This window comes from Chelonia mydas, chromosome 24 (assembly GCF_015237465.2).
Source record: "Chelonia mydas isolate rCheMyd1 chromosome 24, rCheMyd1.pri.v2, whole genome shotgun sequence".
Lineage (NCBI taxonomy): Eukaryota > Metazoa > Chordata > Testudines > Cheloniidae > Chelonia > Chelonia mydas.
In genome coordinates, this window is record NC_051264.2 from 8,944,310 (window position 1) to 8,962,523 (window position 18,214).

General features: G+C 54.4%; 2 protein-coding genes across 5 annotated transcripts in view; one reads left to right on the forward strand and one right to left on the reverse strand.

Annotated features, from left to right (window-relative positions):
• The window catches only part of LOC102940472 (unconventional myosin-Ie), a 33,391-nt gene extending 28,777 nt beyond the window's left edge, over positions 1 to 4,614 (forward strand). Inside the window, exons 23-28 of the mRNA XM_037882562.2 lie at positions 245 to 391; positions 1,061 to 1,218; positions 1,456 to 1,536; positions 2,022 to 2,217; positions 2,744 to 2,925; positions 4,148 to 4,614. Of these exons, the coding sequence (XP_037738490.1) occupies positions 245 to 391; positions 1,061 to 1,218; positions 1,456 to 1,536; positions 2,022 to 2,217; positions 2,744 to 2,925; positions 4,148 to 4,224 (841 nt within the window). The 3' untranslated portion in view covers positions 4,225 to 4,614. The remainder of the gene's footprint in view (positions 1 to 244; positions 392 to 1,060; positions 1,219 to 1,455; positions 1,537 to 2,021; positions 2,218 to 2,743; positions 2,926 to 4,147) is intronic.
• A 1,630-nt stretch (positions 4,615 to 6,244) lies between these two features.
• Positions 6,245 to 18,214, reverse strand: part of ZNF687 (zinc finger protein 687) — a 48,034-nt gene continuing 36,064 nt past the window's right edge. For all 4 annotated transcript variants that reach the window (XM_043535119.1, XM_043535120.1, XM_043535118.1 and 1 more), the window contains 7 exons: positions 17,460 to 17,638; positions 15,263 to 15,439; positions 12,888 to 13,050; positions 11,782 to 12,081; positions 11,283 to 11,395; positions 10,636 to 10,777; positions 6,245 to 9,933 (listed from right to left, as the gene is read on the reverse strand). In XM_043535119.1, coding sequence (XP_043391054.1) covers positions 9,460 to 9,933; positions 10,636 to 10,777; positions 11,283 to 11,395; positions 11,782 to 12,081; positions 12,888 to 13,050; positions 15,263 to 15,439; positions 17,460 to 17,638 — 1,548 coding nt within the window. In that variant the 3' untranslated portion in view covers positions 6,245 to 9,459. The remainder of the gene's footprint in view (positions 9,934 to 10,635; positions 10,778 to 11,282; positions 11,396 to 11,781; positions 12,082 to 12,887; positions 13,051 to 15,262; positions 15,440 to 17,459; positions 17,639 to 18,214) is intronic.

Consider the following 18,214-nt stretch of genomic DNA (forward strand, 5'->3'; position numbering starts at 1 on the left):
GAGCCCGTCAGCCAGCCTGGCAGGCCCGGTGCCCCCGGGGGGCTGGTTCAGCCCGGCCCTCTCCCGGCTGCAGCGGGGGCTGGAGTCCGCTCTGCTTCACGCATCTCCCCTGCCCCGGGCGGGGCCGGTGCCCTGAGCAGCCCCTGGGCACCGCCCGCAGCTGGCCCCGGCCTCGGAGAGAGCCGGGCGGGGGCACCCCCGGTCTCGCGGCTGACGCAGCCTCTGCTTCCCCCACCCCCGGCAGCACCTTGCAGGACGACTTCCTCATCATCCACGGGCCGCAGTACGACAGCGTCCTGGAGTCCGTCTTCAAGACGGAGCTGCTGAGCCTGCTCTGTAAGCGCTACGAGGAGAGGACCCGCCGGCAGCTGACCGTGAAGTTCAGCAACCAGTGAGTCCACGCTGCCGCCAGCAGGGGGCCCCGCTGGGCAGAGCTGGCCCAGGCAGCGGTGTTTGGTTACTAGCAGGTTGCGAGGGGGGGCTGGGAGAACCCGGACTCCTGGGTTCCATTCTCAGCCCTAGGAAGGGAACTATTCCTATGAACCATAGCCCCTTGCAGCCCTAGCCATAGACCATGACCCCATGGTGCTAGGCGCTGTACAAACAGAGCAAAGAGATAGCCTCTGCCCCAAGGAACTTACAGTCTAAAAATGGGGTCTAATTAAAGGAGGGAAGATGGTCGGGGAGTGTCAGGACTCCTGGGTTCTATTGCCAGCTCTGGCGCGGGAGTGTGGTGTCATGGGTTAAAGCAGGGGGTTGGAGTCAGGATTCCTGGGTTCTATTCCTGCCCCTGGGTTGAGTGCAGGCCCCTGGTTCGAGATGGGGACTGGGTCTCACATGATCTTCCAACTCACCTTTGCGATATGCTGCTGGTTGCTTGGTACCAGTACCAAGGGCTGCCTGGATGCAAAGCCACAGAACTTCCTCAAGCCGGTGCCTGGCTCCCTGTCCCCCTCAACGTGCGCGGGCCCCTGTGGTGTCGTGCTGAGCCCAGTGCTTTCCCTCCTGCTTATCTCAACCTCCAATTTCTCAGCTGATTTCTCTCTCCCTCCTCCCCCAGGCTGGAGTTCAAAGTCAAGAAGGACGGCTGGGGCCCCTGGGGGGCAGCGGGCTCCCGCCAGGTCCAGTTCCAGATTTGCCAGGGCGATGTGGCGCTGCGTCGGAACAATGGGAAGGTGCTGATCGTCAGCATCGGGCCCGGGCTGCCCAGGAACGCCCGTGAGTGTCTGCGGGCAACGGGGAACAGGCTGCAAGGAGCAAGCCCTAGCTGCTGGCTTTCTCCTTCGGCCCTGGGGAAACCTGCCCGGAGCGGGCAGAGTCCCGCTGTGGATGGGACCTGATCTCGATCAGACAGAGCTCTGGGCAAGATGCTGCAGGGGACAGCCCTGCCCTGTAGGGAGGGAGCTGAGGGAGGCCAGCACAAGGGAGGGCTAATCACCGTCGTTCCCACTGCAGGACCCACGCGGAGGGACACCAGGAAGAGCAGGTACCTGAACAGCAGCAGCATCCCCGGCTGGAACTACCCCCCTGCGGCAGGTACAAGGCTCCTCTTGCAGCATGGGGGTGGGCTGGGGGGGATCGCTGGGGCAGATGAGTCCAAAGCATCCCATTGCCCCACACGTACCATCCATTACCCCACCGCGGGGGGGAGGGGAAGAGAAGATATGGCCACAGGGTGCCTCTGTCAACTTGCCCATAGGGCCAGCTCAGCTGCTTTCCAAGGGGGCCTACAGACACACATGCTGCCACCCCCAAGAGCTGGACTTTGGCCAGGGCCATGTATTCAAGGCTATGGGGGCACATCCTCCCCTTGGTCAGCGATGGCTGCTTGTACAGCACAGGAAGGGTTAATAGAGGTTGGGAGGTCCAGATGCAGCATAGGAAGCCCCAGGACATGCCAGAAATGAAAGGGTTAATACACATACACATACACAGTTCCAGGCTGGCCTCTGTGTTCCAGATGCAGGATGCCTGGGTTCCTTCGGCTCCAAGTGATTCTTCCCCGCACCCTTCCTTTCCAGGCAGAGAGAAGAGCGACGCCAGCCAGCGCAGCGGCCCTGGGTCCCGGCCCCCTCTCCAGCACCGTCTCTCCGTCGCCCGCCAGGGCAGCATGGAGCAGCCCACCCTGCCCAGACATGGAGCCAGCCCCAGGGCCAAAGCCTTACCTGCCCAGTTCAACCTAGACTTCATGAACGTGCCGGATCAGGGCGCGGCCGGGTAAGTGCCCCAGGCTGCTGGGTCACCTCGCGGGGCTCTGGCCCTCTGAGGGTTGACCCCGGCTGCACCGGACAAGCGGCAGCCTCCCCCCAGATGCCCCAGCCTGGCAGTGGAAGCCAGTGGCGCAGGGAGACTCCAGCCCCGAATGCCTCCCGCTCCCCTTTCCTCGGGTCAAACCAGGTGCCTGAGCTCAGCAGCCCCCTGCCTGGCGCAGCTGTGGCCTTTTCCTGAGCTGTGTTTTTGGCTTCCCCTAGCACCCGCTAGATGGCAGCCTCACAGAGCTGGGCTGGGCTAGTCCAGTCCAGAAGGGACTGGAGAGGCGCTGCCCTTCCCCTTGCTGGTGGCAGGCAGGGGTGCTCAGCCTGGGGCTGCCGGGGAGTCCCCGATCCTGCCCCCGGCGCGAGCCCTGGTTCCTAAGGGCCCTGCTGCAGGAATGCTCTGCCGGAGCACCCGCCCTCTAGCCTGGGAGCCCAGGCCTGACCCTGCCCGGGTCCTGCAGGCTGATCGCTTCCTCCCTTCAACTTAGCTGGCAGCGGAGGCTCTCGAAAGAAGCCAAGCCTGTCCCCGGAGGCGGCCGAGCCAAACCCAAACCCAAGCCAAAGCCCCAGCCGCACCTGCCCCAATGCCGCGCCCTCTACGCCTACGATGCCCAGGACACAGACGAGCTCAGCTTCAACGCTGACGAATACATTGAAATCATTAGAGAAGGTAAGCGGCCTCCCCCCTGCCTGCCCACCCCTCCTCCAGCAACGGGGGAAGGAAGCACTGGGCTGTACTCCTCCAAAGGAGTGTGGGTGAGTGGGTGGTTAGAGTAAGGGCAGAGGAGGGGTGTGACTAGGCTGGCACAAAGGGGATTGGGAGCCTGGACTCCAGCCTCCAACTCCCAATGTCTCGCCCACCTGGCTTAGGGCGTTGATCTTGACCTACAGCCCCAGTGGTTAGGGTAACGGACATGCCTTCCCGGAAGGGGCAGCCCAGGCACAGGAGGGCTCTGGGCCTCCTCAACTTGTCAGTGCGAAGAGACGCTGCCCAACAAGGTTAAAACACACCCCAGCGAGAACTTCGCCCGTCATGGGAGCACATGTAGCTTAGAGCCCTCGCCGCTGCATGGGCCAAGCTAAGGAAGGGACGGGCAGACGCCAGCCCCCCAGCAATGCCGTGCTGAAGAGAGGGGTTTGCATGCCCAAGCAGCTGGCCTGGTGCTGTCTGACGGGCACCCAGGAATTTCAGCAGCAAGCCTTCTCCTGGCGTTTGGTGCCTAAGCCAGGTCAGCCCAATGCCAAGCAGCTGCCAGGCTCCCTGTTGTGCAGGCCCTGCTGTGAGAGAGGCCTCCCCTGGTCCAGTGTGTTAGGGCTGGGAGCAGTGGCTAGCAGATACTCCTGGGCCTAGGCCGTTACGCTGCAGCTTTGAAAAACATCAGAGGTACTGTGATGCCTACAGCTGGTGCCACTAAGGATCTGGGCCTGCTCAGCTGGGACCCTGCCCTTGTGCGCCAAGTGCTGGGTGTAGCTCTTAAAGCTATACTGGACCATTATGATAATCTAGGCCGAGCTCCTGGGTAACACAACTCAAGTCATGCTAGGCCCAAATTCCTGTTTGAACTAGAGCATAGTGTTTAGGTCCCTCAGGGTTCAAAACATGCAGCTTGCTTCCAGCTGCTGGCTCTCCTCCTGCCTTTCGCTACAGGGTTAGAGGTGCCTACTATCACCAATCTCTCCCCAGGCTGTACCCGCAGCCTGTGCACTGTCGTGAGTATAAATCACTACCAGGCTGCCTGGGTAGCATTTTATCTGTACTTCGCACTGCGCTAAGCACCAGCTCTTGGTATAACATGGCAGCAGCTGCTGCCCCATCACGTTTGAGACCAGCTCTTGGTACAACTCTCTGTACAGCCAGCCGTGACTGCTGCCTGCCCTCTTTTCCTTTTCAGACCCCTCAGGCTGGTGGCGGGGCAGGATACGGGGGAAAGAAGGGCTGTTCCCATGGAACTACGTGGAAAAACTCTGATGGCCGTGCCAACTTTATTGCTCCGATTCTGACCGGGCACCTAGGAGGGAAGAGATATGTCTGCAGGACCCAAAGGGGAACAGCATCAATCAGCCTTGATCCTGGATTATACATTGCTGTAGGGCTCGATTGAGGCCACTAATTTAAGGCAATTGAGTGGGAGGACGACGACTGGATCATGTTGAGAGCCCTCTTCCTCTGAGATCTTAGCCCCCCCATCAGCGTTTTGTCTTTCTTCTGCTCTGGGGTGCACGGGGGAGGAGGCAGGTAAGCCTGCCTGTCCTCCTGACCGAGGAGCAACTCGGCAGGCATTGGGCATCTCTTCTCAGGAACCAGCACCCACTGCTTGGACTCAGCGGGACAAGACTAGCTTCTCGGTCTTGTTGTGCAGGGTTAAAAAAAAATCTTCCTCAACTGTATAAAAAGAATAAATTGATGGTTTATTTTCTACACTAACCTCTGTGCTGCTTTCAAAAACAGCTGCAGATTTTTAACTCACAGATGAACATTGATGAGGCTTGCTCGCTTTGTCGGTATTCATTGGCTCCCATTTTACACTGGAACTGGAGAGCCAAACCTTCTCAACTGTTATTGGACAAGGCCAGCAGGCCGCCTGGCTACCTTAAAGAGATTTCCTTGAAACCCTACAATTCCTCTTCATTAATAGTTACTACTGAAGAAAAACTGCCAGGTAATCAAGTGCACCATTTTGGCAGGCACAGGAAACTCATCGAAGAGCAGGTTTCCCAGGTTAAGTTCAGCTGATGTGGTGTAGTTTTTACCTTACCCAGCAGGGAGGTGTCCCCTCCATTCCCTTGGAAGACTCAGATGCTCCTAAAACCCTAGGTAAATAGTGGAATGAATTTTCCCTTCAAACAAAGGCAACAGCAAGTGGATGGCAGAACTGGCCGGTTCGGTAACAGAAGAGCTCCAAGTCCCTGACACTAAAAGTGCCTATGCTGAAGCCCGTGTCAGGGGAAATGGACACTGCTCCAGCCACAGCCATGTGTGTTTTAAGAGGCAGCATTGTTCTTATCTCATCATTTCCTCTTTGCTGAGACTGCAGGGAACGTCTTCCCCAAGTGTTTGCTTTGAAGTGTCCAGCCACCCATTCAAGTTTCCTACCCCGTTATGTGTCTGAAAGAGAGACTTTAACGAGCCTCTTCCTCAGCTCAGTCCCGGACAGCATAAATCCTCTAGTTTTGTCTATGCTGTAAAAACCAAAGACAGCAGCTTGTAGACGTTCTGACAACGTCTCCCTCCGCCTCCCGGTAATAAACTGCTGTCTAAAGGAACCTGCACCACCTTTCATCCAGCTTCATACACGACCTGTCCTGGCCCTCTGGGACCACATCTATCAACTACATTCGGCCATGCAGACAGTGCAAATGCCACATACCTGGGTTAAAGGGGGAAGTTTCAAAAAAACCCTGTAAGTAGAGTCTTTAACAGCTCAGCTGAGCCTTGCCCTGGTGACGAAAGTCAGCGTAATTGCTCTGCAGCTGGCGATGCACCAGGAGTTCAAATCCAATTTCCACTAGATCAACAGTAATAGCATAGAGGGAAAGCTGGCCTTTGTAGCAAGCTGCTGTGCTAGCCCTTAAAAAGCACACCTACTTTCTTGCAGGCAAGTTCATCCCTCCTTTTATTGTACTGCTGCTCACTGGGAGATCCTGCAGCCTGTACAAAAAAATGCAATTTTTAAACCCTTATTGCCAGGCAAATATGGTCTTTGCAAGATTACTGAGTTGCCATCAGATAACTCACTACATAAGAACCTGGCGGGATGTTAAGAGGTAAGACTGTCCCCCACTCTATGCCTTAACACAACATAAACTAAGCCACTGTGGCCGTGAGCCATTTGGTACCCAGGCCATGTGACACACGCCAGACAGGGGTATAACCACATTTTGACCTAGAACCGGCTGCGGAACCAGGCCCCCAAACAAACTTCGCTGAACTTGACTGTCTCTCGTTAAAACTGTGGCAACCATTTAATTAACACAATGTACAGCAGAAGTTAAACCACTAAAAGTTTTAATTGCATTATTACTACAAGAATAAAGAATACCTGAGAGCCTTTTGCAGTGCCCATATTTTTAATGTAGCATAATCATCAGTTCACAAATCCCCTCTAAAAACAAAATGCAGTCACTTTTTTTAAAAACAGAAGTCAATCTAAAGGCACTGAAGTGCATGGGAAATAAAATCACCAAAGATTACAAAGCAAATTGTTTTTCTTCTTCTCTAAAACTGTAGAAACTTTAGGTTCGTCTATATTATTGAACAGCATTTACACTTTCACAGCTCCAAGCGAATACATTTTTTTTTTTAAAAAGTGTAGGGTTTTTGGGGTGGGGGGGTGGGAGAAGAAACAGTTAAGACAAAGCAAAAAACTGGGGAGGAAATTTAAAATATGTAGTTACCTTCATTTCAGCTTGGTTACTCTTGCCAGTGGAACTTAATGGCTTACACACAGTTACCACTCCACTGCTGACCGTGACGGAAAGCAGGTTGTAACAACAAGCGTTGGGAATATTGGATTGCAGGTTTATACAGTGAAAGGTTTGAGGTTTTTAAAAACCCCACATGCTGCTGCATAAACATGCAGTTGGATCCAAAAAAAATTGTTTACTATGAATTAAAAAACAACCACCGCCGCATTTGTTCCTTTCAACCAAACCGTCTTCGGAGGGGGAAGAAAGTTTATCCCATTGAACTAAAAACCAGCAAATCCTTGTTCCTAAACAAGAAAAAATAAATCACAACAGTAGCTCTTTTTTAGTGTATGTTACAGAACTTTTTACAGTTTCAGAGTTATTCACCATGAAAAAAAAAACCCCCAAAGTTACCGAAATAATTACTCACACAACACCCTAATTGAAGCACAGAAGCCAAAGCGACAAACGAAACAAGTTGAAATCGTTTTTCCAAACGTGATTTAGGGATGCAGCCATTTGCACAAATTTTGAAAATTCTCGTGGATGCTGCTGCCGTAAGGACGGTCCAAACCTGCTATTAAGATGCGTCCGAGCCCTTACCTTGGCTGTGATCTTGGTCATGGGGTCTAGGAATGTGCTGTCGGTGAGGTGGTAAGTGCTGACTGGCAGATGAGGGACCCAGAACCCAAAGTGTGTGTGGGGGGCGGGGAGGGGGGAGAGAGAAGAGATGATAGCTGAACCCAAAGGGTGAGTTCCAGGGCAGCGCTTGCTCTGATCAATGGACATGGCCTGGGCTGGGGTTTTCCCTGCGGATCTTGGATCGAGGCCCTGCAGAGGCTGCAATGCCAGCTGCCGTGATTTAAGTGTGTGCCAGTACAAAAGGCAGAGCCCTCCGCTGCAGCCAACAGGCCTGTGTGTGCATATGGGTGGGGAATGAAAGCATCTAAATTAATCTAAGAACTGAATTCTGCATAATTTTTTTTTAAAAGAGGGTTTGGTTTCCCCTTCTGCTTCTAACAAAGCACGTTCTCTTACCCTCTAAGTTACCCTGGTTATTTACAACCAGCTGGGACTTTAAGGACCTGGTAGGTTGGAAAACCCTGGCAGAGGTACTTTGAACAGACTATTCTCAACTCCCTTGGATTCAAGATCCAAGTTCTCCTGGCAGCCCCAAGCAAGGAAATGGGGTTGCTACCCTCTTCTGTTACCAGACTCTGGGCAAACAGCATTTCCAAGCAGCAGCAGAGATCAGGGGCCCATGGAGTTCCACCTCATCCCAACGATAAGACTAAAGCCCAGCTCTCAACCAATAAGACCTGGTGGAAGGGGGATCCGGGTGCATCCTTTTGGGTACCGATTCTCTCCCCCCCGCCCCAAAATAAAATCCCCACCTGCAACAAAATCTGTTTTTGATCAACTGTTCTTTGACCCTCACAGCTGTAAAGAGATTTAGTATTTGCTGATAACTTGGTTCATTTTTTGGTAAAGAGAGAAGAGCTCACAAGCAGAGACCATTACAAACGCTAGCAAGGGGGTGGGGGAAAACTTAATCAGGACGAATCACCCCTCTGTGGTTTCAAGGGATGGCCTTGGGAGGTAGGCAAGGATCAAACTAAACTGTTTCTGGCGTCTCAGACACCCTTTATATAGTACATGCAGGGTTAACTGCACTGCCCTAGCTCTCGGTCCATTTCCCTGCCAGACCTCACTTCCTGAGGTTATTGCTTTCATTTTCAAGACACACACACAAACACACACACACATATACACACACACAGAGTTGTGCAGCTCTGCTTGTCACCTGCAGCTTAATAGCCAAATGTTTCCTTTTAAATTCAGGCCACCTGCAGCCGTCAACCCTGTACAGATATTTCAGTTAGTACAAAACCCAGAATCGCATTAAGTTAGTGCAAGTGAACCTGTGAAGAGGATTCATGACACATGCATTCAGTGGGTGAATATAGTTAGTGAACAAACCACAAAAACTCGGATCGATGCTGTCAGTTAAGATCCCAGGCAACTACCCGAGAGTCAGGTCAAGATTTCTTCCCGGAGCTCCAGATGAAGATACAAAATAAGCAACATTACCAAAAAACAAAACAAAACAAAAAAAACCCCAAAAGTTGGATCCTGCTGTGAACATCCCAGCCAGTCCCCTATCCTGGGCAGCGGCTGGGGGCTTCCCCCACATCAGCGCTCCTGGAGAGAAAGGACTCCCTTCGGACAAGTCCGAATGCGGCAGAGGCATCCTCCCAGTAAGCGGGGAAGCTCCCACCAGAAAGAGCAGAAACAGGGCTCAGGAAAGGTGCGACATCCTGGCACTGGAGCCCTGCCCTCTGAGCTGGGAGACAGCTCCCTGGGCTACAGACCATGCTGGGTAGGGACGACTAACTTCCCTGATCCAATGAGGGGAAGCCACCGCCCTCGACAATCTGAACACATGCTCGCGTACAGAGCGGGCCGCATCCCTCGTTATCATTCAGAGCAGCATACGAACCGTTTGCTTGCCCGTGTAGTCTTGGAACTAGGCTAGACCTGTTGCTTCCCTACACTGTGAACGAGCCCAATTCCCCACCTCGCGTTGGGCTCAGCCGGGCCAGCAACCGAGAGAAGCCAGAGAGCGGATCCGTCCGACATTCCTCTAAGTTTATAAATAAGGATCTCGTTTCTCTTCACAGCTTACATATCCAACCTACATACTGAAACGGTGCACAGAGAGGGGAGGCCCAGCTGGGAGCCGGCCCTACGAGCTCTGTGCAGAGATTATATACACACACTGCCCTCTCCCTCGCACCTAGTTCTCGGGGCTCACGTTCTGCCTGGCTCTGATGAAGGCCATGCCATGGGTGCGGAAGTGCGTCTTCAGGTTGAGCTGGGTGTCAAAGCACTTCCCGCACACCTTGCATACGAGTTTACCGTCGGCCGAGCGCTGGGCCCCTCCCTCGTGGCCGCTGCGGGGGCTGGGCTCCTCCACCTCCCCCGCCCCCTTCTTCTTCTTGTGGGTGATGAAGCGGTGGCGGTTGAGAGAGACCTGGGAGGTGAAGCAGAGGCCGCACTCCCGGCACTGGTGGGAGCTCTCGTCTGTCCTGTGCTGGGGGATGTGCTCCTGGAACTCGGCCGCGCTGCAGGCCACGTAGCCGCACTTGCGGCAGCGGAAGGGGGCTTTGCGGTCCACCTTGGGGTTCTTGGAAGGCGGCGTGGTGCTGTCCGGCTCCTCACTACACGAATCGCCCTCGTCCGAGGAGAGCTTCCGCTTCCTGCTGGACACCTGGGGGGAGGAGTTTGGAGAGGCTTGACCCCTAACGCTGGGCAGGGCCTGGGCCCTGTGTGCTTAAACTGCCTGTGCCAGACAAAGGCCTGCCCCACGCAATGAACAGGGCCCTCCCGTGCTGCGCGGCGGGGGACAGGAGCAGCTCCAAGGAGCTCAGACAAGATGATCCTTTGGCTCCCTTCTAGCCGCAAGATCTCTGGCTGGATGAAAATCCCAACACAGGATCAGCCAGCCCTGGCAGCGGACTCAGCCCCGCCCGCATCCGTTCCTTGGCCTAAATACACTCACTCCACAGCCTCCACTCTGAAGCGCAGCCGCCCTGGCTTCCCTGCTGCCGCCGGCCTTTCAAGCCAACCAGTCAGACAGGAGACCGCCAGCCAAAAGCCAGGGCGCCGCACAAAGCAGTGCTGGCAATTCAGCTGGGGCCGGGCCAGGATTCATGCACTAGTGGGAACAGTGCTGAGGGAGGAGTCCCATAGCCGTCCTGCTAGTGCTCAGCGACGTTCTACCTCTGTAAAACCCCCCTGGAGACGAGATTCTTTGCTTCCTGCCCTATTGCACTACGTTGCTGTGGGTTGTTCTAATGGCAGCCATGTTCCCCCCGAGAAGTGGCTGCATTGGTTGTAAGTTATTTTAACCCCTCCGCCCCCACTCTCTCACAGCTGCGAGTGTCCATCCTTGCAGCCATCGGCCCTGTACCTGCAAGCTTCCGGGTCCCATCCGGGCAATGACGACCTCTTGGCTCTTGGTCTGGTCGGTCACCTTTATCCCGTGCCGCACCTGAATGTGCTTCTCCAGGATCAGCCGGCTGCTGAAGGTGCGTTTGCCTTCGGTGCAGTACCTGGGAGGGACCAGAGCCAGGGAGGGAATGAGGCTCCCCTGGCACCTCGCCCACTGGAGGTGGAGGTGAACAACAGACGACCCCTAGACCTGGTCTACTGCTTCCATCTCAAAGCGCACTGCGGGCGTCAAGCCCACTTCCCACAGGGAAACTGGCTTGGAGAGGTGAGGTTACCTACCCAGAGGTCACACAGTAAGGCAGTGGCAAAACCAGGCCTAGAACCCAGGAGTTCCGACTCCTAGTCCCCTGTTCTAACCACTACAGCACACTCTCCCCCCAACAGCAGGGCAGGAAACTCAGGAGTCTGACCCACCCAGTGCCCCCAGTCCGACCCCTCCTGGAGCTGAGACTAGATCCCCAGGAGTCCGAGCTCCCCACCTCCCCCAGCTCTGACAGTCTTGCGGACTGCATGAACACCTCCCACCCCGAGCTTCGGATGGAAGGGAGGGGTGAGCTAGTTCGCTTTCACCCCTCGAAACCAGAAGGCACGGAGGCTGCTCGGTACCGGCAGGGATAGACTCGCTTGATCCCCTCGTGGTTCACTCGCACGTGTCTCCGGAGGCTGGGGGCGGAGCAAAACGAACGCTCGCACAGACGACACGGGAACTTCTTCACTGACTGGAAGAAGCAAGAGAACAGGTCATGCCACATGCCCTGCCATTGAGTCAACTCATTCTCGAGATGGCCCCTTCTCTCATTGCATGGGGCTTTTATTGGGTGGGGAAACTGAGGCACAGAGAATGGGTCACTTGCCAAGGTGACGCAGCAAGTCAGGAACAGAACCAGGAGACCCAGCTCTCCTGCTGTAACCATTAGACAACACAGCCTGCCCCAGCCAGGAACGGACCCCAGGAATCCCAATCTGCAGGCCTCTGCTCTGTACAATATACAAAACACTGCCTTCCCCACCACCTCAGTGTTCCAACAGGGCCAGGTTCCCAGTGGATAAACTCCACCAGCTCTCCTCACATTGGGCCAGCAATCGCCCTGGGATTCCTTCTCACCTTCCCGTGATCCTTCTTCATGTGTGACACATACTCGTCCCTCTCCGGGAACCAGGAGTGACACATCCCGCACGTCCAGCCGCTGCTTTTCGACTTGCTCGCATCCGTCTTCCGCTGAAAGCGGGTCCGCTTTGCCTTGCGCAGCTCTGGGGAGCTGGGCGGCTCGTCTTCCTCTGAGGATGAGGACGAGGACTCAGATATCTTGGAGACCGGGGCTTCCACGGGCTCCTCCTTGGGGGTGAGCAGGGTGACCGGCTTCTTGGTGAGATCCTCCTTGGGTTTCTGTGGCTGGTGAGTATTCTGTAAGACACAGACAGGGGCGTCAGCCTGACAAGGCTCGGATCCGGGTGCCGGCAGCAGCCCATGCCATGCAGTGATCCCGGGGGGAAGGCAAGCCAGTCTTCCCCCAACTCTGCCATGCTGGAGAGGACAGACATGTTTTCCCCCTTCCCCTCCAAGGCCATCAGCTTGCATCTGGAAGCCTGAGACTCCCATTAGCCCCACACAAGCCGGCAGCTATGCTCCGGGATGGGGAAAGGCAAGAGGTGGACAAGTCAGTGAGAGTGAGAGTGTTCCTAGCACTGCACGAGATGGCAATGGCACTCAGTGGCCCTGATCAGGGCACCCCTGTGCTAAACAGACGTGTACAGACAATGAAGAGGCAGTCCTTGTCCCGAAGAACTAATCATCTATGGACGTCTTGGAAAGGGCTAGCCTGACAAATACTAAAACCAGTTACACAGGCCTCTAGGGACCAGCACACAGATACAGGCCTGAGCTGGTTCATAGGCCAATCCCGGTGCAGGCAGCGTCACGCTAAAGAGAGCTGAACACATCCGGGCACCAACACACTGCCCTGCCAGACTGCTGCCAGGTGGAGAACGTCCAGGCTAGGCCTGTGGAAAGCTGGGGCTTCAGTGAACAGCAGCATTATGGCAGCTCTGCAACATGGTTAGGATCATCCCCACTTTACATGTGGGGAAACTGAGGCCCGGGGAGGGATTGACTTGCTCAAGGACACAGGGTGTCAGGGAATAGCGCTCGGGGGGTTCCTACTCAGATCTCACCTACCTCTCTAGTAAACAGGGCCCCAGTGCCTGACTCACCTTCAGATGTTCCAGCATGGTGCGTTTCTGGGCGAAGAGCAGCGGGCAGTCGGGACATTTAAAAACGCTGACCCTCTGGTTGAGCAGGTGTTGGTCAAAGTGAGAGGAGAGCAGGGGCTTGTGGGTAAAGACTGTGTCACACATTGCACATTTGTAAATCATCCTGAAAATTGGGGGGAGGGGGGAGAAGAGGAGAGGCGGGTTAGAAATAATCAATGTAAGTTTCTCTGAATTTGGTTCAAACATGAAAGCCCCCCAAGGAATATTATTTACATACCAGGGGCCAGCTGAGATCAGGGCCCCATAATGCTAGGTGCTGTGTAGACAGTGCCTGTCCCAAAGGGCTGACAACCTAAGACAGAGTCAGAGCGGAAGTGACTTGCCCAAGGTCACCCAGCTGCTCAGTGGCAGAGGTGGGGATAGAATTTGGGTCTCCAAGTCCTGGGCCAACATCCTGCCCACCAGGCCACGCTGCTCATTAAAGATAATTCAATCTCTTGAGTTGTTTCCCTAATCTCAGCAGCACACTGGAGGATGGCGGACACTGTGTGCTTCCAAAGGGAAGCACAGATCCAACTGACCTACCCTGAGGAAAGTTTCAGATTATTTTTAGCTCCTCTGATGGAGGGCAGCAGAGTGCTGGGTAGGGAGAGAGACTCTCTAACAGAGTTCTTATCTAGCACCTTTCATCCAAGGATCTCACAGCACTTTCTTCTCGTTACCACTCAACCCCCAAGCCCTGATGTATTTAGACCCATTTTACAGACAGAGCCACAAAAAAGCTAAAGTTGAGTGGCTGCCTTGGGCCACCCGCAAGTGACTTGGGGCTTGTCTACACTTGAAACAGTACAGTGCCACCACAGTGTGTTAGGATATAGATATTTAGGCCTGTCTGTAAAGGCCTCTACTCTAATTTAGGTGTATTCTTACCACTTAGCTAGTTCTAGAGGTATAAATAACTAGGTAAGAATCAAAATCACTGTCTGCCGGTGTAAGGGCCTTCTCTTACTGTGACAGTCTGAGGCCCTGTTCTTAGGCTAAGGCCTTTGGCTAAGCAGCAGAGGCAGCCATAAGCTGGGAAGCGACCGGTCACATCCTCACATCCCAAACCAGTCACATTGAAAGAAGGTGCTATTGGGCTGTTAGGATACAATCCTGTCCTGATAATGCCTATCGCCTCCAGAGAAAGGGAAGTGCCTAGAAGATGTAAAAGGAAACTTAGTTTGATAGCATCCTGTCTGGCAAGAACTCACTTATCAATAGCTGGGATGTGAAATCCTCATTTCTTTGTTGTTCTATCACTGTAGTCCCCATTTCCCTATTGTTTGTCTGTATAGTCTGTCTGGTTCTGTGATTGTTTCTGTCTGCTGAATAATTAATTTTGCTGGGTGTAAACTAATTAAGGTGGTGGGATATAATTGGTTAAATAATCATGTTACGATATGTTAGGATTGGTTAAGGTATAGCTAAGCAGAACTCAAGTTTTACTATATAGTCTGCTATAGTAGGAGAGGTGATGTTAGTCAGGAATCAGGAAGTGAGTGGGGAAAATGGGAACAGGGAATGGGGGGGTAAAGTGGAATCATGTTTTGCTAAGGGGGGGAATGGGAACAGGGACACAGGTAAAGCTCTGTGGTGTCAGAGCTGGGAAGGGGGGACACTAAGGAAGGAAACTGGAATCATGCTTGCTAAAAGTTCACCCCAATAAACATTGAATTGTTTGCACCTTTGGACTTCGGGTATTGTTGCTCTCTGTTCATGTGAGAAGGACCAGGGAAGTAAGTGGGTGAAGGAATAAGCCCCCTAACACAGTGCTTCAGTGTAGACCCTCCCTACAGCGACGGGAGGACTCGTAGTTAATCTGCATCCCGGAGAGGTGGTAGCTAGGTGGATGGAAGAATTCTTCCATCGCTCTCGCACTGTCTACGCTGGGGTCAGGTCAGCTTAACTACGTAGCTCAGTAATGTGGATTTTTCACACCCCTGAGCACCATAGCTGGGTTGACCTAACTTTTGAGTGTGGACCTGATCTTAGGGGTAGAAACAGAACCCAGGAGTCCTGTGCTGTAAACTCAAGAACTGCTGCCGCTCTCCACATCAGGCTGAGCACCGTCTAGTTTTGCAAAACACACCGTGGGCTCTTTAATGACAAGTTGTCAGGGCCTCTGGTTTTCCCTCCCGTCTGGCAGGCGGCGGCCTGAATGCTCCTAGCGACTAGCTACTGTACTTATTGAGGAACGGTCTTTCCTCCACTCCCTCCCGGAGCACCGGAGAGTTTTCCTCAGAAGTTTCCCCGCTCCAGCTATTGATCGGGTGGGACCCGGGGTCTGCTCCCCAGATCCCAGCTCGCGGTGGTACCCGGCTGAGGTTACTTACTTGGACTGCTGATTGCTGAACCCCGGGTGCTGCGTGTAGATATGAGCGTGGGCGCTGGGGGCCGACTTGAACGCCATGGGGCAGATCGGGCACTTGTGGAAAACCTCGCAGTGCGAGGTCTGGATGTGGGACTTAATGGAATTCACCCCTCCGAACACCACGGCGCAACTGGGGCACCTGGAGGGAACACACGGTAAGGAGGCAGGATTAGGTCTGGGACTCCCCTCCCGCGCCGTCTCCCCCCCGTACCAGTGAGCAAAGACGGCCCACGCTGGGCTGTGCGCTGGCAGAGTTCAAAGCAGGCTTAGTGGAATGTGCCCAGTTGGAATTCCTTTGCATCTGCTGCTCTTTGGTCCGCCTCTCCCCCCGCCCCGGATTTTAGCCCTTCGGTGGGGGTCACTGTCTAATGGTTAACAGAGTAAGAGCAGGGGACGGCTACTCAGTACAGTCAGCTAATGCATTCCTATCTGATCACTGTGCTTACAGAGGAACCCGAAAAGATACACAGGGGCGGGATCAAAATCAGCCCTGCTGAGAGTGAGACATGTGGCCCTACAGGCAGAGAGAGACTTTCAAGACAAAAGCAGTCGAACAGATTTCTACTTGGAAACGATCGGACGAATACAGGGACGTTCCCACAAGCTGCTTGTCTGCAGCCAGCTGCACTTCTCCGCTGCGAGATCTCTGCCCCAGAGAGCCTGCGTTACTGCCCAGGAACAGGCTGACTCACTAGAGCGTTTTGGATCCTTCCTGCAGGGTACAGGAAACTGTTCAAAGAGGGAGAGAGCAGGAAACAGCACCTGTTCTGAGTTCTGCTGAAGATAATTGATGTGCATGGAATAAAAATACCACCTATTTCTCAGACAGTGCTTTCCTCAAACCGCTTCACAATCTGTAACGTATTTTTAAGAACGGCCCGACTGGGTCAGACCAAGGGTCCATCTAGCCCAGCATCCCGTTTCCAATAGCGGCCAGGGCCAGGTGCTTCAAAGTCAATGAACAGTACAGGGCAATTATCAAGTGATCCATCCCCTGTCGTCCAGTCCCAGCTTCTGGCAGTTGAAGGTTTAGGAACACCCAGGGCAGGGGGTTGCATCCCTGACCACCTTGGCTAACAGCTGTTGATGGACCTATCCTCCAGGAACTTATCTAGTTCTTTTTTGAACCCAGTCAGATTTTTGCCTTCACAACATCCCCCTGCAATGAGTTCCACAGGTTAACTACACATTGTGTGAAGAAGTTCTTCCTTATGTTTGTTTTAAACTTGCCGTCTATCCTCAGAACACCCCTGTGAGGCAAGGCAGGGCAGGGCTATTCACCATATTGTACAGATGGGCCACAGAGGCTGACTTGGCCAAGGTCACACAAGGGGTTTTGTGGCAGAACAGGGAACTGAACAGGTCTCGGGTCCTAACCACTGGAGCATCCCTCTCCTAGCTGCTGGCAACAGGAGACCGGCTGGCAATCCTGGATCCAGAAGGCCTCTTTATTAACAGGCCAGGTGCACCATGGGATGAGTCAGGTTCCTGCCAACAGTCGGCCTGCCGTGGTGTCTCAGCCCTGACCCAGAAGGGCCAGGCTCCACCACCATTCACTCCTTGGCCTCTGTTGAGATTGATAATCCCAGGGGCCAGTTTGGGCCAGTTATGATGGTGGGACATGCTGTGGACATCTGCCCAGAAAGAACTGGGATGAGCCTCACCCCATCCCTCCAAACCCCCTAATTTCACATGGCCACCAGCCATCACACGGCTCAGTTACAGCCAACCAGGGATGGACTTGAACTGCTCACCTAGGAGCTCTTGCCCCTTCTTACAGCAACAGGAAAATTCTTCATCAGCAGTTGAACGGATGACAGCCCGAAGAAGGAAGCAAAGCTGATAGTTCATCCTCCACTTTGCACCAGTGAGCGAGCCAAGCAGAAAGAACCTGCACGGAAACTTTTCCCTGCGGCATCTGCCACCCAAAGCCTGTGTCATCGGGCTAGCCCCGTGCTTCTCAGCTTAAGCAGACTGGGACCCCTCCAGGCTACTCCTACCTAGCTGGGACCGAGTCAGGACCCATCCCCAGCCCTGCGGGAAGGCCAGAGTGATCACAAGCCCCTGATACCGGTTTATGCTGCCAAAGTTGAGACCCGCGTAGCTCCTGGTGTCGCGTAATGAGAAGCTGAAAGCATGGCAGAGCTGCAGCGTCGTACCTGTACCCCACCCTCCTGGAGAAATGCAGGCAGGCCTCCTTCAGGTGGGCCTCGAAGTTCGCCAAGAGGAAGTTCCCGCCGCACTCGGGGCACACGTGAGGGGGTCGGTTTTTGTGCATCCGTTGATGAGCGTTAAAGCTGCAGGGATTGGGCATCATCATGGGACAGGTCGTGCACACCTGGGGGGGCGGGGGAGAAAAGCAAGCACAGGTCACGTGAGCGTCCATCGCGCGCCACCTCCTGCTGCCACCGACTTCACTAGGTTGTACACGAGCAACACACTGGCCACGTGTCCCCTTCCCTCCCGGCTCGATTCCTAGCCCCGGGAAAACCTGGGAACATCTAACCAAGCCCAACGTACGGTATAAAGAAGCGGTGGGTGCGTGGTTGAATTAGGCCTGCACAAGTTTTGATTTTACAAAGAGGGGGCTGTTGTTAAACTGTTTTCCAACCCAGCACAGGCAGGCAAGGGTGAGTATCATGATAGCGCCTAGAGCGGGGGTGGCCAACCGGAGCCTGAGAAGGAGCCAGAATTTACCAATGAACATTCCCGAAGAGCCACAGTAATACATCAGCAGCCCCCCAGCAGCCCCCCGCAGCGCCTCCTGCCCACCAGCAGCCCCGCCAATCCGCGCCTCCCCCTCCCTCCCCGCACCTCCCAATCAGCTGTTCCATCAGCTGTTTCGCAGCATGCTCTGGGGGGGGAGGAGTGAGGGCACGGCAGGCTCAGGGGAGGGGTGGGAAGGGGTGGAGTC